At 40.5% G+C, this 25,602-nt stretch overlaps 1 protein-coding gene across 3 annotated transcripts in view; it reads right to left on the bottom strand.

Moving 5' to 3' along the window:
• Positions 1-25,602, bottom strand: part of LOC133412765 (CAP-Gly domain-containing linker protein 4-like) — a 40,148-nt gene that overhangs the window by 8,838 nt on the left and 5,708 nt on the right. For 2 of the 3 annotated variants that reach the window (XM_061696389.1, XM_061696388.1), the window contains exons 6-11: positions 21,232-21,350; positions 13,418-13,663; positions 11,419-11,554; positions 11,123-11,254; positions 3,188-3,334; positions 2,967-3,101 (exon numbers count right to left, since the gene is read on the bottom strand). In XM_061696389.1, the coding sequence (XP_061552373.1) occupies positions 2,967-3,101; positions 3,188-3,334; positions 11,123-11,254; positions 11,419-11,554; positions 13,418-13,663; positions 21,232-21,350 (915 nt within the window). The remainder of the gene's footprint in view (positions 1-2,966; positions 3,102-3,187; positions 3,335-11,122; positions 11,255-11,418; positions 11,555-13,417; positions 13,664-21,231; positions 21,351-25,602) is intronic. The other variant, XM_061696390.1, reaches the window with a different exon arrangement.

Here is a 25,602-nt window from a genome sequence, read left to right on the forward strand (position 1 = left end):
CGGTCGTCCTGTCCCTGCAGCTGACAAACACCCCCACAGCATGATGCTGCCACCGCCATGCTTCACTGTTGGGACTGTATTGGACAGCTGATGAGCAGTGCATGGTTTTCTTCACACATACCGCTTAGAATTAAGGCCAAAAAGTTTTAACTTGGTCTCATCAGACCAGCAAATCTAATTTCTCACCATCTTGGAGTTCTTCAGGTGTTTTTTTAGCAAACTCCATGTGGGCTTCCATGTGTCTTGCACTGAGGGGAGGCTTCCGTCGGGCCAATCTGCCATAAAGCCCCGACTGTGATGGTTGACTTTCTTGAACTTTCTCCTCTCCCCCTACCGCATCTCTGGAGCTCAACCACAGTGATCTTTGGGTTCTTCTTTACCTCTCTCACCAAGGCTCTTCTCCCCCGATTGCTCAGTTTGGCCGGACGGCCAGCTCTAGGAAGGGTTCTGATTGTCCCAAACATCTTCCATTTCAGGATTATGGAGGCCACTGTGCTCTTATTAACTTTAGGTGCAGCAGAAATTTTTTGTAACCTTGGCCAGATCTGTGCCTTGCCACAATTCTGTCTCCGAGCTCTTCAGGCAGTTCCTTTGACCTTATGATTCTCATTTGTTCTGACATGGCACTGTGAGCTGGAAAGTCTTATACAGACAGATGTGTGGCTTTCCTAATCAAGTCCAATCAAACATAGCTGGACTCCAATGAAGGTGTAGAACCATCTCAAGGATGATCAGAAGAAATGGACAGCACCCGAGTTAAATATATGAGTGTCACAGCAAAGGGTCTGAATACTTACGGCAGTGTGATATTTCAGTTTGTCTTTTTTAATAAATCTGCAAAAATTTTCACAATTCCATTGTTTCTGTCAATATGGGGTGCTGTGTGTCCATTCATGAGGACAAAAATTAACTTAAATGATTTTAGCAAATGGGTGCAATATAATAAAGAGTGAACATTTTAAGGGGGTCTGAATACGTTCCGTTCCCACTGTAGGTAGGTGATAACTTAGCTTAATTTGTTATGTATTTATTTTTTAAATCTCCCTGACTTTCCTAGTTCACAACAACGCATAGTCCTTTGTGGACGTGTTGAGTGAACGTGAACCTCAGGGTTGACTCATTCACTGAATGAGGAAGCACTTGAATGATTCTGTGAAAAAGAACTGAACGCTTCAGTGAATGACTCGAATGAATATTTTTAACAAACTGATTCTACTGATTAATTCCATTCAAAAGAACTGCCATGCCCATTACTTCTCTGATGCTTGGACTTAAATACTACTTAAATACTAAATATTACTTCACCCGCACCGAAACTTTAGAGCATGATTCGACAGAACGGCGGCATGTTTACGCACAACCGTTCGTGGTACCACTAGCTTGCTAGGCTACATAACGTTTTGTTGCCTGCTTGCGAGCCGTATCGTATTCAAAGTACGGGAACATACCTCAAACAGGCCTTAAACGAACATCCTCTCCTGAGCAACGGTGACCACCATCACACGTTTTTCCCCATTTTATCCTTATAATACAACGTTGGCGCGCTCCACTCTTGTTGTCTTCGCCACCGTAACGAGTGTATCCGGTCGCATTTGAGTTGGCAAGATAAAGCCCAATGATCGTAAAAACGGGATGCAGTGGTATCGCAATACAAGATTTTATTGCAGTAGTCTGACATACTGCAACCGTGAAAGAGCAAATTTGTCTTATAGTCTGATTCGGGCATTACGTGTTGTCTGTCTCAGACGTGTTGTCTGTTCCACACCGCCGACATGTTTTCTTTTGTTTTTTTTAAATCACTTTATTGGCCCTCAGATATTTCCAATACTACGTCAAAAGATGCGCGACAAGGCTAAAAATAAATTAGCTTTTGGATTCAACTATACTGTGCATGATGGCGAGGCGGAGTAAATGTCTTTTACGGAGCCGATCAATCGCCGAATTGACATTAAAGTCGATAAGCCGATCTGCATAAAATGATAAATATCGGCCGATACAGATCTGCCCGATAAAATTGGTGTAAAGTCTAATAATAATAAACGTTCCTCTGGGTTTTCCTTGGTTTCAGTTTTTGAAGCAGTTGTCTTCTCAAACCTTTTACCCCCAAAGTATCCTGTGTCTAACCTGAGGTTATCTACAGCCATAACGCATGACTAAACAAAAAATACAGTAAACTGAAATGAAAAGTGCGTGTGTAGCTACACGCAAGTGAATCACTGATTGATAATACTTCAATAATATGCAATGATAATCATGATACTTTGGAAAATTTGCTATTTTTGGCTTCAAAACAATAGGGAATAAACTCAGGTGGTTTCTTTGTATAAGTGAAAAAAATAAATGTTACCAAAGGCAAGTACTACGATATTGTTGATTCTTCATGACGTCCCTTTGGCTAGAACACAAACATTCTAAATAAACAAACTAGAAAGGGCAGACATAATTTATTGATAGCATCCTGAATATTTCAAATAGCCTTTGAATGTTTTATTTTAGCTTTTTAACTAAATTATAGGTAGGTGTCAGATCCTGGTCCTTTGTGTGATTGGACGTTTTTCATTTTCAAACACTTTCAGTCTACCATGACGGTATATACATAGAACCAGTCATACTGGTGCAGTGGTTGTTCTGTCAGCCAAAGCGCAACTCCAGGGAGCCTGTCATAATCACCGATTTGCGACACCCGCAGAAAAGTATGACCATAGACGACATTTACAGTACATATATATAGACCCCACCATGTGTGCTGAATCGTATGTCGACGTTGAAGCCGTCTCCTGTATGAAGATGCTTCATTCATTTGTCATTTTAAGAGCAACAATTTTATACTCAAAGCCTGAATTCATGGGATTAAGATCAAACCATTACTTTGGATTGTATTTGGTCAAGTCAAACGGTCGCTATCATAAGAATTTAACAAACAAATGGAGAAGGGAATTGTGAGATGTGAGTGAATAAATTCTGACCTGGAGCAAAGCTTGTCTTCCCATAGAAATGGACTACGCCAGTCCTCTGGCCAACGACCAGCACCCTATCCCCCAGGCGCACCTCTGGGCCCCCACAAACAGAGCTACTAGCTGATGGTGTTTGGCTTCGATATCCTGGAAAGGCAAAGCGTATTTTTGTCAAACATATTGCAGTATCTTGTATGATTCCGTCAATCTTGATGTGGTAAAATAATTCCCACCTGCTGTACCACAGGGACTCTGAGAAATATGTTCCCGTTGTTGCCTGGTAATAAGACGTTGCCTGGGATGGGGACGCGGGCGAGGGCGTTGTCCATGACGAGATTCTAGCGAGGAAGTCGAAGAGGAGAGCGATTGCGAGAGATCGCCTGTGATCAAATAAACAAGGAAAAAAATGACACTGAACATAAAGGGCACCAAAAATGTCAGACATACTCGGTCGGCTTGCTCAAAAATGCAGACGATTTCATGAAATGCACAAATTGTCAGTCAGCACTGTGTCCGATTGCGGGGTCTTTCACTCTGCTGTCTAAATATCCCAATCAAAAATGTACTTCCGTTCTTAATACTTAATGGCACCATCCGTTCCATGTCTACATAAGCAAGTAATGTAACTCAGTTGAAACAATAAAAACAACAATAAAAATGTTATAGTTTCTGCTGTGTCATATCATCAATTCTTAGATGGAGCACCTGATCAAGATTTTAATTTCCAGACGCCTTCAGAGACAATAAGACTTTCACTTTGAAACCAACTTATTAGATATGTGCACTCCACTCCAAATACCTGTCTTTTAAGAAAACAAATCACCACTCCAAAAAGTGTTTAGACACAGCTTGCAACATTAGGATAAATTGGTGTGTGGTGACAATTGCTTCAACACAAAGGGGCATGCGCAGTGAATCACTTTACTGTCCAAAGCTGGAAATTTGTCGGCTCTATTTCAATCCCCCTTCCCACATTGGGACCTTACACAAAGAACAGCGAACTTTAGATGGCCAGTGTGTCAAAGGCTCCAGCCTTTGCTGTTCTAGCTAATCGACCTACAGACTGTTTTGAAGTTAAAGAACAGGGGAAGAAATTGAAACTATTTCAAGCAACATTTTGTTTTACTGTAAAACGATGAGTCCACCAATCCCAAATGATGTATGCTGTGCCTGACTATAAAAACTAAAGAATCATCAGTCTTAGTCTATTAATTGAATAAATAGCCTGACATTTTTCTGGTTAGTGAAATGAGAGGGTTTCACAGTGACGCACGACCAAGCTGGCTGCATTGTTGAGCTGGTAAGTCGCAGAAACTCAGGTGGCACTCAGAATCTGGACTGTAAACGTCTAACAAAAGCCCTGAGAAAGTTTGGTCATAAATTAGTCTGGTTCCTGGGGTGTAAGGAGGTGCTGACACGAACAACCTCACATTTCTTGCGCGGCACACATACATACACACTCACACCTCGTGATGAATTGCTGCTAAGACTATTCAGCCTGTCTATGCCCTGGTTATTAAACTCTACTTAATTGAACTATCAATCACAGCATTCCATTGGCTACTCTAAGGTCCACAATTCCAGTCACGTAAAGATCAATCAGCCACCAAAACCTCTGAATATTACCCTTGTACAATAAATCTGTAAACCCCAGAGGGCCCACAAACCATAAAAACCTATCAAGACAAGTTTCGACGATATTTTAAGGTCACTGGCCTGACGATATTACAGGCCAACGTTCGTCAAGAGACGAGGACATCGACCAAGGACTGGTCTTGTCAGCAATCTAATTTATGCACTGTCTGTGAATTTGCCTTTCAACACTGAGCAATATTAATATAGACACATCCATCCATTATCGACACCATTTATCCTTTGCAGAGTCACAGCTTGTAGTCAGACAGAGCAAGGTTTGAGAAGGGCCACACAGCAAGAATAGACAATAATAACATATAGGTGATGGATTTTATCTATGCGTGTCCTGGGAGGGCAGTACTACAGTGAAGAAGGGACCCCAAAGAGTGGAAAATAAGAAAAGACGGGAAGGGTCAAAATTTCAGGACAAGATAAAGGCAGTAAGCCATGCAGTCCTACTGGTGTGTAGTGTGATTGGCTATACGCCTGTAAAGCATTTATTTAAGTGCAAATAGGAGCACAGCCCAAGAAGATAATGGGATCACAAGGGGCTGTGTACAGCAATTAGAAAGTGACCCTACAACAAACAACTGGGGAGACTTGCGATTCCACGTCACCACAGATGCTTGCACGCTATCACTGGTGTGCAGAGTTGCTGTGCAGGTACATTGATGAAGGAGGACATGGCCGCACACTTCCGCGTGGGACACATCAGCCCACAGAGTAACAGTGAAGGCAAAGATGATGATGTGATGACAACCATAAAATCAGAAATCGACATATTGGGAGCATTGTGACAAAGCTATATGTTGACAATAATAGCGAAACAATGAATGCACAATAAAAAAACGAGTCCTCCTGCAAGGTGATTTTTCAAGCAGAAACCTGTAAGATGTGGACGACTATAAAAGTGTCAACTTGTCCATACTCCGTCCATCACTCATGATCAATGTTTCAGGGTTCCTTCACATTTAAGATTTCAAAATTCCATACTTTTCTTATAGGTAAAAAAAATAATAATAATAATTTGCGACATTTGATTAAATAGAAGTGGCTCATTCTGATTTTTTATACTGTATGTCGTTATCTCGCCAAATAATAAACCAATGCGCAGCAGAGGATGGTTGCCTGTGCAAAGTCCATTTAATAATTGCACACCTCGAAGGGCATTATCCCGCTTATACCATGGTCTCTTGGCGATGAAAATAATTAATGAAACTACCAATTAATAATTTTATACATGTTGTCATCAAAATAGAAAGTTTTACTCGAACAATTTATTTTCCCTTGCAACGCCTAAGGACTTGACTATGATGAGCCATTCAAATACCATAAATTTCTAAGGGAATGTAAATGCTATTCAGTACTTGAGCAATAGATTTTGTAGTTTGACAATGTTAAATAACAACCACAGGTTTGATGATAAAATCACGATGTATTATTAAACATAAATTTGGTATATTTATGTGAGACGGGTGATGCAGGTTCTGGGGCTTGCAACACTGCACTATGTCTTTGTTGACTGGACAGCAGCGTAAAATTGTCGCAGGATATCATGCAAAACATCAACGGTGAAGTGTTCAGTATGGATTTGTCAGTTTTTGTACTAGGAAGTGTCTTGGCATTTTAAACTCCTACATCCCCAATTCCAATGAAGTTGGGACATTGTGTGTGCAAATCATGTTCAACCTATATTTAATGGAACACACTAGAAAGACAAGATATTTAATGCTCAAACTGCTAAACTTTTTTTTTAGCAAATAATCATTAACTTAGAATTTTATGGCTGCAACACGTTCCAAAAAAGCTGGGACAGGGTCATTTTTACCATTGTGTTACATCACCTTTTCTTTTAACAATATTCAATAAACGTTTGGGAACTGAGGACACTAATTGTTGAAGCTTTGTAGGTGGAATTCTTTCCAATTCTTGCTTGATTTACAGCTTCAGCTGTTCAACAGTCCGGGGTCTCCGTTGACGTATTTTCCGCTTCATAATGCGCCACACATTTTCAATGGGAGACAGGTCTGGACTGCAGTTAGGCCAGTCTAGTACCCGCACTCTTTTACTACAAAGCCACGCTGTTGTAACACATGCAGAATGTGGTTTGGCATTGTCTTGCTGAAATAAGCAGGGGTGTCCATGAAATAGACGTTACTTGGATGGCAGCATATGTTCCTCCAAAACCTGTATGTACCTTTCAGCATTAATGGTGCCTTCACAGATGTGTAAGTTACCCATGCCATTGGCACTAACACGGCCCCATACCATCACAGATGCGGGCTTTTGAACTTTGCATCCATAACAGTCTGGATGGTTCTTTTCCTCTTTCGCCCAGAGGACACGACGTCCATAATTTCCAAAAACAATTTGAAATGTGGACTCGTCGAACCACAGAACACTTTTCCACTTTTCATCAGTCCATCGTAGATGAGCTCGGGCCAAGAGAAGCCGGCGGCAATTCTGGGTGTTGTTGATAAATGGCATGTGCTTTGCATAGTAGAGTTTCAAGTTGCACTTACGGACGTAGTGCCGAACAGTATTTAATGACATAGGTTTTCTGAAGTGTTCCTGAGCCCATGTGGTGATATCCTTTACACATTGAATGTCGGTTTTTGATGCAGTGCCGCATGAGGGATCAAAGGTCACGGGCACTCAATGTTGGTTTTCGGCCTTGCCGCTTACAGGCAGTGATTTCTCCAGATTCCCTGAAACCTTTTGATGATATTATGGACCGTAGATGATGAAATCCCTAAATTCCTTGCAATTGTACATTGAGGAACATTGTCCTTAAACTGTTTGACTATTTTCTCACGCACTTGTTCACAAAGAGGTGAACCTCGCCCCATCTTTGCTTGTGAATGACTGAGCAAGTCAGGGAAGCTCCTTTTATACCCAATCATGGCACCCACCTGTTCCCAATTAGCCTGTTCACCTATGGGATGTTCCAAACAGGTGTTTGATGAGCATTTCTCAACTTTCTCAGTCAACTTTCTTTTTTGCCACCTGTCACAGCTCTTTTGGAACGTGTTGCAGCCATAAAATTCTAAGTTAATGATTATTTGCTAAAAACAATAAAGTTTATCACTTTGAACATTAAACATCTTGTCTTTGTAGTGTATTCAATTGAATATAGGTTAAACATGATTTGCAAATCATTGTATTCTGTTTTTATTTATGTTTAACACAACCTCACAACTTCATTGGAATTGGGGTTGTACATGTAATTTCCCTCACGGAATGAATAAAGTATCTATCTATCTACAGTGAGTACGGAAAGTATTCAGGCCCCCTTAAATTTTTCACTCTTTGTTATATTGCAGCCATTTGCTAAAATCATTTAAGTTATATTTTCCCTCAATGTACACACAGCACCCCATATTGACAGAAAAAAAACAGAATTGAAATTTTTGCAGATTTATTAAAAAAGAAAAACTGAAATATCACACAGCCATAAGTATTCAGACCCTTTGTTGTGACACTCATATTTAACTCGGGTGCTGTCCATTTCTTCTGATCATCATTGTGATAGTTCTACACCTTAATTGGAGTTCAGTTGTGTTTTATTATACTGATTGGACTTGATTAGGAAACCCACAGACTTGTCTATATAAGACCTTACAGCTCACAGTGCCATGTCAGAGCAAATGAGAATCAAGAGGTCAAAGGAACTGCCTGAAGAGCTCAGAGACAGAATTGTGCCAAGGCACAGGCCAAGGTTACAAAAATATTTTTCTGCACTTAAGGTTCCGAAGAGCACAGTGGCCTCCATAATCCTGAAATGGAAGACGTTTGGGACGACCAGAACCCTTCCTAGAGCTGGCCGTCTGGCCAAACGGAGCAATCGGGGGAGAAGAGCCTTGGTGAGCGAGGTAAAGAAGAACCCAGAGATCACTGTGGCTAAGCTCCAGAGATGCAGTCGGGAAAGTTCTAGAAAGTCAACCGTCACCAGTCGGGGCTTTATGGCAGAGTGGCCCGACGGAAGCCTCTCCTCAGTGCAAGACACATGAAAGGCCCCATGGAGTTTGCTAAAAAACACCTGAAGGACTCCAAGATGGTGTGAAAATAAGATTTGTTCTAATGAGACAAACATAGAACTTTCTGTCCTTAATTCTAAGCGGTATGTGTGGAGAAAACCAGGCTTGTGCTCATCACCTGTCCAATACAGTCCCAATAGTAAAGCATGGATAGTAGCAGCATCATGCTGTTGGGGTATTTTTTAGCTGCAGGGACAGTGTGACTGGTTGCAATCGAAGGAAAGATGAATGCGGCTAAGTACAGGGATAGTCTAGATGAAAACCTTCTCCAGAGTGCTTAGGACCTCAGACTGGGCCGAAGGTTCACCTTCCAACAAGACAATGACCATAAGCACACAGCTAAAATAACAAAGGAGTTGGTTCAGAACAACTTCGTGACTGTTCTTGAATGGCACAGCCAGAGCCCTGACTTAAACCCAATTGAGCATCTCTGGACAGACCTGTAAGTGGGTCTGAATACTTTCCGTATATAAAATAATAAAATATATTTTATTTTATTGCACTATTTTTTTTAAACAAACAACAGTCAACAGTTTTCAGTTCAAAAAGAATCAAATAAGAATAACTGATAGATCATTAAAAAAATATATATGCACCCAAAGAATTCGACTTTAGCAATGGCTAACTGAATAAATATGCTACTACAAAGTGCAATCATGAATTGCAACTTAATGGAAGCAAATACAGTTCATCCATAAAACGCAATCACATTAGGCTGTAAGCAGAGACTTTTCATTTGAAAATCCCCGTCAATATAGTGAATTGTGCACGTTCACAAACTGCAAAGAATTCGACAGTTGTTAATTGTGCAACCAACATGCATTTTATGACACATTTAGGCAGAAATTGAAGAAATACCACAGGGTTCACATTCTTTTTTCCTCCCACTGTAAATCCTTACTAAATTAATATTTTAAATGTTCAACAATGTAACATATGGGCAGTCAAACTGCATGGATGGGTTGGTCCATATATTAAGTGTGAGAGTGACGAGAGTGTCTCACGCCCTCGAGCTCTCTCATGTAGCGTTGTCGAGGTGAGGCAAGGCGAGCTCGTTAAAATGAAGCAGATACCTTGTGTCAAAAGTTTCTAACGTGTCGATAAATTACTGCTTTTGCAGTGTTTTTGGTCATGTTCACCAGCACTGTCTCCGTGATTGCCCTTCCACCTTTCTTGTCAAACAGAAAACAATGTGAAATGATCCAACTCGTGTAGTCTGTTTCTTCGCGGGAAGTAAAGTCATTTTTTTTTTCTTTTTAAATACAGTAATCCCCCCTCCATTGCTGGGGTTACGTTCCAGACTACCCCGCAATAAGTGAAAGCTTCGATATAGAAATACCCTACCCTAAATGCCCTTAGCATTTTTTATAGTATTTACAGCACTTAAAATTTTTAAAGGATTTTAAAAACTTAAAATAATACAAACTTCACATATACACTATATTTTGAGAGCACAAAGAACAAAGGATCACACAAAAATATTGTACAATTAGTATATTGTAAAAAAGTGTAACAACTGTAATAATACCGCCATTAAAAAAAATGTGTGAGTTAGCAGGACCGCAAAGTGTGAACCGCAATATACTGTAGCGGGGGATTACTGTCGTCGCTAGAGGGCCCGGAAACGTCGCTAAATAGAGTGACCAAATCGCCAAGTTGGCAACACTGATTGTGCTTGTGTAAATTACAGTTCCTCCTCCCTGTTCTTGCCATGCTGTTAGTGTAAGCAGTGCACATCAGCGGGTGTGGGCTTTGAACTATGAGAGCAGCTAAAAAATAAAAGATTTCAAAAAATATATAAAAATCCGACAAATACACTTGGGAATTGAAAAGCCCGAAGTGACAGTGTCTCTATATGTGCCCTCTGATAGACTGGCGACCAGTGTAGGGTGTAGTCCACCTTTTTTTCTTCAGTCAGATGGGATAGGCTCCCACTCTCCCTGAACAGGATAAGTGGTATAGAAAATGGATGGATGGTTTGAAATATTATCCTGTTCACACCTATTCAAATTATTGAATGTATGTTTGCTTTTTTTTTTTTTTTTTTACATACAGTAATAAGAAAGTATGTAGAAAGTCCAAGTAGTGTGCGCCACCCCAGCAACCCTTCCCATTACAAATCATCCCACAACCCACTCTCAGACCCTAGTGAAGATAAATGATGGCACGTCTGATTTTTTCATGTTAAGTTTTTTGTCTGTGCAGAATGTTTTAAAATCTGTGCAGGTTTTGTTCCAATCTGTTATTGCTTTGAATGAAAAAGCTGATTGCCCTAGGATTGTTTTTCTTTTGGGTACTGCACACTACCTAATGGATGTTGCCCTCGTCAATCAAGCTTATGTATTGGAATCTATACAAACAAGCTTTAATGTCTGTTTTGAGAGCTCAACTTTTGACAACAACTGTAAAACAAATGTTAAAAGCAAAAGGCACATTTTGTAAAAGTAGAAAGCAGGAAGATTTTGATCGTGAGATAATTGGACTTAAGTTACATACCGAACCCAGTGTTAGTCTTGGGGGGAATGAGGGACAGGTCAATGCGATGAGGGCGTGCGGGTGTTGACACCTTATTGGTCCTTTTACGTCTTTCCAAATGTTTGCTTATCTTGGAGAGAGGAGCAAATACTCCTGTTTAAAAAAAAAAAAAAAAAAAAAAAAAAAAAAAAAAAAAGTAATGAGATAAAATGCAATTGTTAGTTCCGCTTCGTAATACATAGTCTTGCTAATGAATTATACTGATTGCATAATAATCGATTTCTAACATATGAGTCAAGGGTTGTGCTACGACCTACCGTGTTTGCGTTGGCAGGTAAAATACTGGACGCCTGCTACAGAGCCATCATTCTTCCCCTCTGGTTTCTCAAGCACTACTCCAGCCCAGAGACCACCAGAGAACTCCGTGTTGCCACAGAATTGCAGGGTTCCAACCTGCAAAGGCAACAACATGCATATTTGACTGAAGGTGAAAACAAGGAATAAACACAGTGACTGCAAAACACACTGCAGCTTACAAATTGGTCTATACAAGAGGCAGTTAGTATGATCTTATCTGAGCAAATTCAACACTGACAATGGCTGGTTACTTTGATAAGAAGAAAAGGTACTTCCTCTTTGTAACCTTACCAAGCCATGTGGCTCATACGCAATTTGCATTCAACAAATGGCTTAGCTCTCACTTTGATCACAGTGCTTTTTCAATCATGAAAACTGCACACTGGTAATAGAGGCATAGTACATTTGGAGGATGTTTTAGCAAAGTCAAGACAGATACAGTATTAGCTCAGTCATTTGTAAATTAGTTTGAATTTAGGCCTCAGTTCAGTCAATGAAGGCTAACACGACTTGAACAGTGGGTGATCGGATTCTATCTTTCGTCCTTCTATTGCTCCTGGGTCCAATAAGAAGAGAGTAAGTGAAACGCATATCAAAGCCAGGGCACAGATAGAAAAAGAACTGTTGATGAGTCCATATTGGGATGCAGTGGTTTTATTATCAGAGAAATCCAAAGAAATATAACAATGGCTCACTGTTTTGAAGGAAGGAGTAGTAGTATTTTATTATTGTGTGAAAGATGTGAAATGCAATTCCATACTAGTTTTCTTTCTTAGGAAAGCTTATGACAAATAACCAGAGATGGGTAGTATAGCCAAATATAGTAGTCAAGTAAGAGTACTGTTACTTTACAGTAATATGACTCAAGTAAAACGTATTCCTCCAAATAGTTACTTGAGTAACAAAGTACTCTGTGAAAAAAATACTCAAGTAAAGAGTAAATGTGAGGAACTTCAGATTTAAAAAGAAAAAGCATGAAAGTCAAATAAAATAAAAAATTAATAATATGAGTCCACACCCACCCACCTTCATTTCGATTTTTAAATGCCCACTGAAATGACTGAATGAAGATGCTGTTTGCTGAAGACTTGTTGATTGTGTGTGTTAAAGAGAGAGAGAGGGAGGCGGAGAGGGAGAGAGACATTTTACAGTAATTTATGACCATAAAATATGCCTAATCCTGACAGATACACTGCCAAAACGACAATAGATTTGCAAGTTACGGCAAGGTGTTTTCTCAGACGAGAAGTGGGCTGAAATATCCACGTTTGGGGAGATGCGAGACTAAAAGCTGTTTTTTGGAGTCTTTAAAGGAAACACTCGCACGGCTGTTATTTTCCCCCAAAAATGAGTCATTTTGATTGTCCCGCAAAGGCTTTGTGTGCAGTCATGTGCCGTCTGGTTGGCGAGCTGAAGTCAAATGACACTAGTGATCATGTTGGATTGGCGCAAGTGCACCCTATGCGGAAGTCGAAGGTGAAGTCTCAAAATAGATTGTGCATGCAATAATGGATAAATATAAGTAGTGAGCGGCATGTCAACGGAGTAAAAGTATTGATTCTTCCTAACATAAACACGTAAAAGTAAAAAGTATGGTGCATTCAAACTACTCTGACAAATACAATTTATCCCAAATGTTACATGAGTAAATTTAACGGAGTAAATGCAGCATGTTACTGACTACCCACCACTGCAAATGACTTTACAATAAAGTATTAATTTAGCAGCTAAAGGTCAGAATTTTCTAAAAAACTAATTAAAATATTGAAAGTAGGAGTCACCGACACTACCGACACTTTCTTAAGGGCACAGCTATTTATTTAACCCATAACTCACTCACTACCATGAGGAAGTGTTTTTGTTTTCGTGCGCCTCAGAAGATGTACATGAACAATTTTTTATTATCAAGGTTTGAGTTAGAGAAAAAATTATGAACTAAACAAAGACTTGACCACACACCTTATGTCCAGCTATCACCACCCGGTCACCGAGCTGGATTCCTATTGAGGCGAGCTTTATCCTGGCTTTATCGGAAAGAGCAGGAGGGGTCTGGACTTGCAATCTTAAAGGCAGAGAGCTGGGCTGTGGCAAAGCCTCTCCTAGTAAGGTCCGCAGTTCTTTGGCCAGGGAGGCAGCATCTGCCATCTCTACGGGCATGTCGAGGGGCTCAGGAACAACATCAGCTGGGTACTGGCCTTTATCGTCCTGTAATATAAGACCACAGAGGACCTAATGTATACGTTATTACAGGAAACACTTCAACCATAGAGATACAGTTGTCCATTAAGAAAATTCACAAGTATCTCTATGATTGAATTCGGATCATGTCTGAAAAAAAATAGAAATGATTGGAGCGATCAAACCCTTAGAAATGTCATAACCATTCAACGCAATGCTGTAAGAAAGTTTTTAAAAAATAGATTTTTTTTTTTTTTTTAAATATAAATCACTTGCATATAGTTTGGAGCATTAGGCCAAATTCCCTCAATGCAGCTCCTTCATGCTGCACACATAATATTATTATTAGCTGGGAGACACAGGCACAGGGGATTTGAGACAGAACAGTTACTACACCAGTACTCTATAAATCCTCCAGTGCATGATCACATTATTCAGCGGTCTGCTACAAGACTTGTGTCAGCACAAGGAGTCGTAAAATCAAACTGTCTGCACTATTTTGCAAGTGTTTATGTTGTTATTCTGTCTATTGCTGATAGTAGAGGAAGTGCAGTAAAACAAATTCTGCCCGTTGTTTAAAAAGTAAATCATATGCTTCAGTCAATAAATAATATCTATCATCATCTTTTCATCTGAATGGCAGTACATTGCCACCGATAAATACAGTGGCACACAACAAGCTAAACGTTTGCGACTTGTATACATTAGTTTCAACAACTGGGATTGCAAATCCTTTTGTGATGAGAAAACTATGAGATGAGAAAAATATCCATCCATCCATTTTCTGAGCCGCTTCTCCTCACTAGGGTCGCGGACGTGCTGGAGCCTATCCCAGCTATCATCGGGCAGAAGGCGGGGTACACCCAGGAGGCGGGGTACACCCCCTCAAACAACCATTTGCACTCACATCCACACCTACGGGCAATTTAGTGTCCCCAATTAATGCATGTTTTTTGGGATGTGGGAGGAAACCGGAGTGCCCGGAGAAAACCGATGCAGGCACGGGGAGAACATGCAAACTCCACACAGGCGGGACCGGGGATTGAATCCCGCTCCTCAGAACTGTGAGGCTGACGCTCTAACCAGTCGGCCACCGTGCCGCCATGAGAAAAATATGTTTAAAAAAATTAAAAATTTGAGAAGGGGACAAATACTTTTTCACTGCACTGTATTATATTATATATGATTCCTATGGAGGCAATAACGTCTTACTTAGAAAAGCATCTTGGGTTGCTATTGGCTAGACAGATCAGAAAAGTAACAAAATATCCTGTAATTGGATTGCAATTTTTTCTTGTCGATGGAGTAAAATGTTTTAAGCACTTTTACTGATTATCATGGTTAATAACACATATCCTTAGCAAAGGGCTTTTTCAATTACAGTATGTTTGTTGTGTCTGCTGTCTTTACCATTAGTTTGTTTACAGCATAGGTCATGGCAATAAATGGAACATTTTAGGATGTTTTCACTTTTTAATTTTGGTCTTGAGCTGAACAATAAGAGGTAACAAGGCAACAAGGAAACCCTAGACTATTGTATATTAAGAGCCACTGGTAGTATACTCAATCATATACCATGGCGGATTTTTATGTGCAGTGGATGTTCAATAACTTTTATGGACAGAATTTCTAGGTGCAGCAGTGGCGTAGAGGGGGTCCGGTTTGGTGGCCTCAGTATTGCATCTCTGCTTTTTGCAGATGATGTGGTTCTGTTGGCTTCATCAAGCCGTGACCTCCAACTCTCACTGGAGCGGTTCGCAGCAGTGTGTGAAGCGACTGGGATGAGAATCAGCACCTACAAATCTGAGACCATGGTCCTCAGTCGGAAAAGGGTGGCGTGCCCTCTCCAGATCAGGGATGAGATCCTGCCCCAAGTATCTTGGGGTCTTGTTCACAAGTGAGGGAACAATGGAACGGGAGATCGACAGGCGGATCGGTGCAGCGTTTGCACTAATGCGCATTTTGTATCAGTCCGTTGTGGTAAAGGAGCTAAGCCGAAATGCAAAGCCTGTCCTGGGTCGTCCCCGGGGTCTCCTCCCGGTGGGACGTGCCCGGAACACCTCACCAGGGAGGCGTCCGGGAGCTATCCGAATCAGATGCCCTAGGCACCTCATCTGGCTCCTCTCGATGTGAGGGAGCAACGGCTCTACTCTGAGATCCTCCTGGATGACCAAGTTTCTCACCTTATCGGTAAGGGAGAGCACGAACACCCTGCGGAGGAAACTCATTTCGGCGGCTGGTATCCGGGATCTCGTTCTTTCGGTCACGACCCACAGCTCGTGACCATAGGAACGTAGATCGACCGGTAAATCGAGAGCTTCGTCTTTCGGCTTAGCTCCTTCTTTACTACAACGGATCGATACAAAGTCCGCATCACTGCAGACGGACTCGATGTCCCCCACCTCCTCCGGAACATGAGCAAAGTTCTGTCGGAGGTGGGAGTTGAAACTCCTTCTGACAGGGGATTCCGCCAGACGTTCCCAGCAGACCCTCACAATACGTTTGGGCCTGCCACGTCGGACCGGCATCTTCCCCCACCATCGGAGCCAACTCACCACCAGGTGGTGATCAGTTGACAGCTCCGCCCCTCTCTTTACCAGAGTGTCCAAGACATGCGGCCGCAAGTCCGATGACACCACCACAAAATCGATCATCGAACTGCGACCTAGGGTGTCCTGGTGCCAAGTGCACGTGTGGACACCCTTATGCTTGAACATGGTGTTCGTTATGGACAATCCGTGACGAGCACAGAAGTCCAATAACAGAACACCGCTTGGGTTCTGAACGGGGGGGCCGTTCCTCCCAATCACACCCTTCCAGGTCTCACTGTCATTGCCCACGTGAGCATTGAAATCCCCCAGCAGAACGATGGAGTCCCCAGTGTCCCTCCAAGGACTCCAAAAAGGGTGGGTACTCTTAACTGGTGTTTGGTGCATAGGCACAAACAACAGTCAGGACCCGTCCCCCCACCCAAAGGCGGAGGGAGGCTACCCCAATAAGTATACCCACACCTGCTCGGCGCATCAACTCCAGAGTGGAAGAGAGTCCAACCCCTCACGAGAGGACTGGTACCAGAGCCCAAGCTGTGTGTGGAGGCGAGTCAGACTACATCTAGTCGGAACTTCTCGACCTCACACACCAGCTCGGGCTCCTTCCCTGCCAGAGAGGTGACATTCCACGTCCCTAGAGCCAGCTTCTGTAGCCGGGCCACTTCGTCCACTGCCCAGCTCGCACTGCACCCGACCCCTATGGCCCCTCCCACAGGTGGTGAACCCATTGGAAGGGGGACCCACGTTACCTTTTCGGGCTGTGCCCGGCCAGGCCCCATGGGTGCAGGCCCGGTCACCAGGCGCTCTCCTTCGAGCCCCAACTGCAGGCCTGGCTCCAGAGGGGTGCCCCGGTGACCCGCGTCCGGGCAAGGGAAACCTGAGTCCATAATTTGTCTTCTCCAAAAGGGGTCTTTGAGCTGTGCTTTGTCTCGTCCCTCACCTAGGACCTGTTTGCCATGGGTGACCCTGCCAAGGGCATAAAGCCCCAGACAATTTAGCTCCTAGGATCATTGGGACACACAAACCCCTCCACCACGATAAGGTGACGGCTCAAGGAGGGGTAAGAAAGGGATGTCACTTAAATTTATATCAAGTCAAGGCAGGTGAGCAAATACTTTTGGGAATATCGTGTATTTGCATTATTCCAGCGACCATGTTGGACTTGACTCAGGGAACAACATTCTACTTGAATTTATACGAAGAGGATGATCATGATGGCATGAACACAGAGGATTGGATAAGTGCTTAAAATAATTTATAGGGTGAGATTCAGCTTGTTAATGACGGTAAGAAGTGCAGAGGAGTGACAGTGGAAGTAGGGTAATTGGGTCACATCATTTTTGCTTTGCCACCACCCATTGTGTAAGAGGGTTGCCTTTTTCTTCCCTAAATTATAATGTCGTTTCTTATGACAGTGGCCTAATACCTGCAACTACCTAATATGCTAACCACCACTATTTCAAGATGTTAAAAGAGCATTTTCCACATCAACCTTGGTCCCATGGATTTTGAGGTTTGCATAAAGAATTAAAGAACCGTTGCAGCTTTGAAAAGGGAAAAATGCAGCAAAAAGTGCTTTGGTGACACCCAGTGGAGAGGCAGGATAATGTCAACATATTTACTATTTACAATGGAAATAAATTCCAAAAGAGAGTAATTGTTATCAACCTTTAGTTTGTATCTATCATATCTAAACGGTACAAAGGAAAATGTGTTCAAATAATTTCATGTCCATGTCGCAATAGCTCTCAAAAGTTGTCATTATACAAGCGAGGCAACACAACAAAACCGATTTGACGAGAAAAAAATAAAAATAAATCAGTACAAATTATTTAATACAATAAGCCAACAATACTTATTCAACAACATCCAACAATAAAAGACACTGCAAAAAATACAAGTACATAAAATGAAACATGAACCTGCACAAACCCTGTGAGCCCTGAAAGAGCAGTTCTATATGAAAAAAAATCTTGTCCAGGTGTTCTTTGTTGTCTCGTCAATTTGTTTGTATTTAGTTCCCTGCTTTCTTTCAGTCAGTGTGTTGCTGCATTGTCTTTTCTCAAATGTTGTTTGTCTTAGCCCATGTTTCCATATCCCGTCATGTTAATTAGTGGTCAGTAGTTTCTTTTTTTTTTTGTTACTTTTTTTTTTTTTTTTATAGATTTTTGGACTTTGTTAAGTTACTATTTAGATTTTCCCATGTACCTTGTTTGCCATCTTTGTTTTTGTAAATAAATCCTTTTTTTCAAATTCCGGCACTCCGCCGTGCATCCCTGCTACCCTGCATTTGGGTCCTCCACTTCCTTGCCTCAAACTCCTTGATACCTGACAGATTCCCTTTGAGTATGAATTAAATGATGAGGCTTTAGTATTAAATAATTAGACAAACTATAATAGTTTATGAATGCTTTCAGCTCTGCAGTGTGACGAATGGAAATATTTACTTGATTTACTATACCATAAATTAAAGACTTGGCTTTTGAATGGTTCGTCACACAAACACGTTTACGATCAAACTTTCAGGTCTGAAGAGTTGCGATCAGCATTTTCAGTGTTTTACAACAGTTACGAAAGACTTTTCATTTAATTTAATTTTTAATAAACCGTAATTTGTATTCCAAACAAGCGGATTGGAAAAATACCGCCTTATGAAATACTGTGTAATCATGTTTAAAAGTTCTGGGAAGCTCCAAGTTGCTCCAGTAAACATGACACTTTTAATCAGAATGAAAAAAACTATTAGCAGAAAGGATCAATGTTCGGTATTAATCTGTCTTACATCTAAGTAATAGAGTAGTTCACTTGAATAAAACAAAAAATACATTGATGGGTATAAAGTAGTAGAAATATAAAAGTTAGTGATATTTGCATTTTATTGAGTAATTATCCATCCGTTTTCCATACCGCTTAGCCTCCCTCGGGTCACAGGTGTGCTGGAGCCTTTTCTAGCTGACTGGGCCAGAGGCGGGGTACACCCTGAACCGGTCGCCAGACAATCACAGGGCACATGTAGACACACTCACATTCACATCTTCGGGCATTTTAGATTCGTCAATTAACCTACCACGCATGTTTTTGGGATGTGGGAGGAAACCGGAGTGCCCGGAGAAAACCCACGCAGGCACGGGGAGAACTTGCAAACTCCACACAGCGGAGGCCGGATTTGACCCCAGGTCCTCAGAACTGTGAGGCAGATGTACTAACTAGTCATACACCGTGTCACCTTGAGTAATTACTGGATCTATAATAAAATAAAATAATATAATTAGGAAACACTGTATATTAACAGCGAAAAAAGTCTGAGCACTGTGCGGGTGACTTAATGGCTGAGTGACTCTACTTTTTTTTAATTACCTTAGTTGTGTTCCATCATTCTGCGATACTGATTTGCATACCTTCCCCCCCCCCCCCCCCCCTCCATCAGCACACCCTGAAACATCATGTGGACTGTATTCAGACCTTTTGCTGAGACACTTAAAATGCAACATTGTGTCTGAACTTTACTCACATTTCATATTTGCAGACTTTGGTTGGAATCCACCTGTGTTAAATTGATTCGACCTAATATGGAAAGACACACACACCTGTTGCTACATGGCTTCACAGCTAATGAAGAATATCAGAGCAGAAACCAAACCATGAGGTCAACAATGGCCTTAGGAGCTAAGACACAGTGTTGTGACAAGGTGACATAATTCTGCATTCAAACGTCATGACAGAACCTTTAAGACAGCCAGGACTCTTTTGAGTTCTGCACTCCTGGCTGAAGTCTTGAAAGAGCTTGATGCTCTCTGGCTGAGTTCAAGAAGTCCCCCCCAAAAAAAACACTGAAAGAACTGGGGAAGGAACAACGGGGTGGGACAAAATCATGACACTCTAAAACGTGACTCGGCTATGTCAACACACAGATGTTGTATGTTCCATCATACTACCAAACTTATCCAAACACATTACAACTTATATTATCATGTTGATTTTGAAGTTGGGTTGCACCTTTTCTGTTTACAAATAAATACCCAGAATTGCAATCACTATAGTGACTTTTATTTGATGAGTGTTTTTTAAAAAAAAACAAAAGAGAAAAGAAAAGAAAACAATTGCTTAAAAGTGAAAAAAAAAAAACAGACGCAACTTTAAGCCTCATGCTGTGAGTCTCAGCTACAGAACTGCTAAGTAGAGAAAGTACAGAGATATGGATTTATAAAAAAAAAAAAAAAAAAAAAAACGTTCAAAAGAAGACCATAAAGGACCTCAAACTGGGTCGACAATTCCCCTTTCCATGAACCTCCCAATATGACAATGAATCGACGCGCACACAGCTCAGTTAATACAGTGCACCTTAGAAACACCTCTAAATGTGCTGGAGTACCCAGAAGGAGCCTTGATTGGAACGCTCAAGGGAGACCTGAAAATTGTTCTCTATCGACATGCACCAATCATTCACAGCTGAGAGAAGAAAGAATAATGCAAAAAAATAATGGCAGAAAATCCCCTAAATAACCAAAAAGACGTGAGGCTGTATTAGCCTGGAAAAAGTGCTTCTCCAAAGTACTGAGCTATGACAAACGCATTTAAAAGTTTTTGGGGTTTTTTTTTGTACCTCCCACATTCTAAAACCATGCATGGTAGGTTCTTTGAAGAGTGGACTCTAAATTGTACTTTGTGAGTTGAATGGTTAATGAATGGTTAAACGGTTGAATAGGTGTGAGTGCGAATTCGACTTTACACCTGCGACCCTCATATGAAGTTAAGCGGTACAGAAGATTGATGGATGTCTTTGCCATTAGGAGGCACGTTGATGTTAGTGGGGGACAAAAAAAAAAAAAAGTAATTCAGATTATTTCATCAAAAGGCTGCAAGTTTTTCATTTTTTTTAATCTGAATACGAGGATAGTTTTCCGTTTCCACATGATACTCCACTGGATGAACAGTGTAAAAAACAAAAAAAGGATGAATGGACATGGACTCCAGATGTATTGTACTGATGTAGAAACATACAAAAAGAAGATTCGAAGAGAGCAAAGAAGAGAAGATGTATCTTACTTTGAAAGCAGGATTGGCTCCCAGCTCCAAGAGACACGAGACAGCGGATGTACACAGGTTAGACGCGGCAATGTGCAGGGCGGTGCCAAAATCAAAGTCACTACAGGTCGCATCTATGTCTTAGAAAAACAAAACAATTAGAGGAATTTATTATGATTTTGAAGAGATTTTTAAGAAAGTAACGAAAAATGATCTCATTAATCTGGTATGCCAGAAAATATAAATAATTTCAGTAATCCTAATTGACCAAAAAAACTGAAAATATTTCATCTGATTTCACGTCAGACAGTGAGAAAAAAAAAAAAAAAAAAAAAAACGTCTGTCTTTTCATATTGTGTATGTAAATTTCTGGTTTCAAATGTACCTGTGTTCATGTCTGTCTGTCTATTTTCCTTGTCTTTCCCATTCATCCATACATTGTTCACCAACACTCAACTTATTTAAAATTTACAAACATGAGCGATTAAAATTACTATGTGCTCTAACTACATAGAACCAAGAAATGCACTATTTATCAATTTAAATACTCTTAAATTCAATTACTTTGTTGAATTGTTGTTGTTGTTTGGACATACTTGGCAAATAAAGATGATTCTGATTTAAAACTGCACAAATGTACAAAATACATAATTTATTTTACTCAAAGAACTGTTTGAAATTAACGCATTGTTATGACTTAAGGAGAACAGGTGTGTTCTCGGTTAGAGGAGTTAATTTTTGGAATGATTTGACACTTTTTAGAAATATATTTTAAAAGGTAATATAAAAATATAGGGATCAGGCATTAACAATTAATTTTAAAAATACTGTAACTTTTGATTGCGTTAGCTTGAATGTTGTGATAAATGTGTACATCAACACGTTTTTGTTTTCTATTGTCTTGTTTTTTTCTTTTACAAATGTATTTTCATTCCTTAAGTTTGTTTGGGTTTGGGCCGAGAAGGTGCTCTTGCTGAAGTATGTTTTGTTTTGCAAAGAAGAAGGGCGTAGGCCTAATAAACTGCAGCTTCACCCTAAGGCTTTTAGGTTAGCTTTATACATTGTTGCATTTTGGAAATGACTGATTTAAAGCTAATCAAATGAACCTACCTACACACCTGTGTTTGAATTCACTCTTGAGAGTTCAGTGCGTGATGTTCCTTCTTTCCTGAGTCTATTTGATTTTAGTTTCCTTCTTTCCTGAGTCTATTTGATTTTAGTATCGGGAGTATTCTCAAAGGAGCCTTTTAATGCAGTGAACACTGGCCCTTATTCCGTAGTTCTGGACTTAAAAATATTTTCTGCATAAAGAATTCTCCTCCAAAAAAGACTCGGGATATATTTTAGGCTTACTTTGTGATGTTTTTTAACAGATCTTTGCCTGTCCACATTTTGGTCAAAACTCAACTTCAGTCGTGACGTAAACACCAGAAGCAGGTCTGATTTCCCCGTACTAATTAACGTACTTTGTTGGCTCTTAAACAAGGCTGGGGCGTAATTGACGCGTTATACAAAATCTGGATTTTTTTTTTTTTTTTTTTTTTAAGACAATAACGAGTTGAAATTGTGAGATTAACTACAGTGGCGTGAAAAATTATGGACCCCTTCTAAAATGCTTATATTTTTGCATAGTTTTGCCACTTTAATGTTTATGATCATCAAACAAATTTACCGTAAATTTCAGACAAAGTGAACTTAAAATGGTGTTTTTAAATGGTGATTTAATTTATTAAGGGAAAAAAAACTATTCAGTTACCTGGCCCTGTGTGAACCCCCCTCCCCCCCCCCCTGTTAAATCATAAATCACTTGTGAATAATCACAATTTTTGTTTCATTTTCACTGATCACACCTAAGCCTGATTACCTCCAGACCTATTCAATCAAGAAATCCTTTAAACAGAATCTGTCCCGACAAAATCAGGTTGGACAAAAGAAATCTAAAAACGCTGCAACAAAATGACACAATCCAAAGAACAGAACAGTCAAGAAATAAATTCTACCTTCTGTCATGCTGGAAAGGGTTACAAAAGCAATTTCTAAAGCTTTAGGATTCCAGTGAACCACAGGGAGAGCCATTATACTCACACGGAGAAAACATGGAACAGTGGTGAACCTTCCCAGGAGTGTCCAGCCTATAAAGATTACCCCAAGAGAACAGCAATGACTCATCCAGGAGGCCACAAAGGAACTCAGGACAACTTCTAAAGAACTCCAGGCCTGCCTTGCCTCAGTTAAGGTCAATGTTCATGGCACAACAATAAGGAAGGGACTGAGCAAAAATGGCAGAGTTCCAAGGTAAAAACCACTGCTGACCAAAAAGAACATAAAGGCTCATCTTATTTTTGAAAAAAAAAAAAATAATAAATAAATAAAACATTTTTTTAAAAAACCCAAAACACATCCAAATGATTGCCAGACTTTTGGGAGAATGTTATATGGACTGACGTGATGAAAGTTGAGATTTTTGGAAGGTGTGTGTCGCTACTTCTAGCGTAAATGGAGCACATCATTCCAGAAAAAGAACATAATACCAACACTCAAACATGGTTGTGAGAGTGTGATGGTCTTGGGCTGCTTTGCTCCTTCAGGACCTAGACAACTTCCTGTGATTGATGGAACCATGAATTCTGCTCTTTAACAGAAAATCCTGAAGGAAAATGTTCAGCCATCAGTTTGTCAGGTTGCATGGGCAGTGTCGGTGGACATTTTTAGGTCTTTCCAGAGATGTTCGATTGGATTCAAGTCCGGGCCTCTAGCTGGGCCACTCAAGGACATTCACAGGCTGCTCCTGAAGCAACTCCTTTTTTATCTTGGCTGTGTGCTTTGGGTCATTGTTGCGAGGTGAATCGACGCCCGAGCCTGAGTTCCAGAGCACTCTGGAGAAGTTCTCTTGAAGAATTGCTCTATATTTGGCAGCTGTCATGACCTTCTGGATGGTTCTCCTATCTCCGCAAGGAAAGGCAACACTGGCTCAGCCTTAATGACCATAAGGTGTTTGTTCACCTCTCTGACCGAGGCCCTTCTTCCCCGGTTAGACTGCTTGGTCGGACGGCCAGATCAAGGAAGGGTCCAGGTGGTTCCAAAATTCTTCCATTTCCAAATAATCAAGACCACAGTGCTTTTCGAGACCTTCGATGTTGCCAAAATTCTTTTTTCATCCTTCCCCATCCCAGATTTGTGCCTTGACACAATCTGGTCTCGTAGGTCTGCAGACAATTCCTTAGACTTCATTGCTTGATTTCTGCTCTGGTATGCACTACCAACTATGAGACCTTATATAGACAGGTGTGTGCCATCCAATCAAATGAACCTTCATTCAAGTGGGAGAAGCATCTCAAAGATGATCTGTAGAAATCAGATGCACCTAAACTTAAGTTTGAGTGTCTTAGCAAAGGGTGTGAATACTTATGTACCTATTATGTTTGAATGTTTACATTTTTTATAAATTTACACAAATGTCTGAAAATATGTTTTTACTTTGTCATTATGGGATATTTTATGAAGATGTTTTACTCAAATAAGCTTTGGAGTAGGTCTGTAACATAGCAAAATGTGGAAAACATCAAGGGGTGTGAATACTTTCTGGTGGCACTGTATACAAGACTCATTGCCAGTTATAGAAAACGCTTGCTTTCAGTTGTTGCTGCTGAGGATGGGCAAGCCAGTTATTAGGTTTAGGGGTCATTAGTTTTTCACACAGGGCCAGGTAACTTTAAATTGTTTTTTTTACTGAATAAATGAAATCATTTAAAACAAATACGTTTAGTTTACTTGGGATATATTTCTCTGATATTTCAATTTGTTTGATAATCTTAACCATTAAAGTAAGGAAACTATGCAAAAGTATAAGAATTTGAGAAGAGGGCCAATACTTTTTTGTCGGCTTGTTCAATCGCTGTGATGTTCCTTGTAGAGACCCGTCACCTCTGTTAAATGATGTATTTCCTCCTACATTGAGGAGTTTTGGGAACTGTTTCTCGTGTTGATTGCATCACTCACCTTTGCAAAACATTTTTTGGAAGATGACATAACACAAGTGTTAGCATTTATAAAGTTTTTGTATGATCAGTGGTGTGTGCCACCGCAGACTTTAATTGGCACTGCTGGCTGTCATCATGGCGAAGACCCGACATTACACCACCATGTTCGTACTATTTATTTTATCAGGCTATGAGACTTAAAAAAAGATTTTTGGGTGATGACTTTAGACAGGCATTCGATTTTGTGACATGAAAGGAGGTGGGTCGGAACTCGCTACATTTACTCCTTTACAGTTACTCAAGTAATATTTTGGATAATTTGTACTTGTCAAAGTAGTTTTAATGAAGCATACATTTTACTTGTACTCAAGTATTTATGTTCAGAACTAACTACTTTTACTCCGTTACAATA

Source organism: Phycodurus eques, chromosome 14, assembly GCF_024500275.1.
Source record: "Phycodurus eques isolate BA_2022a chromosome 14, UOR_Pequ_1.1, whole genome shotgun sequence".
NCBI lineage: Eukaryota > Metazoa > Chordata > Actinopteri > Syngnathiformes > Syngnathidae > Phycodurus > Phycodurus eques.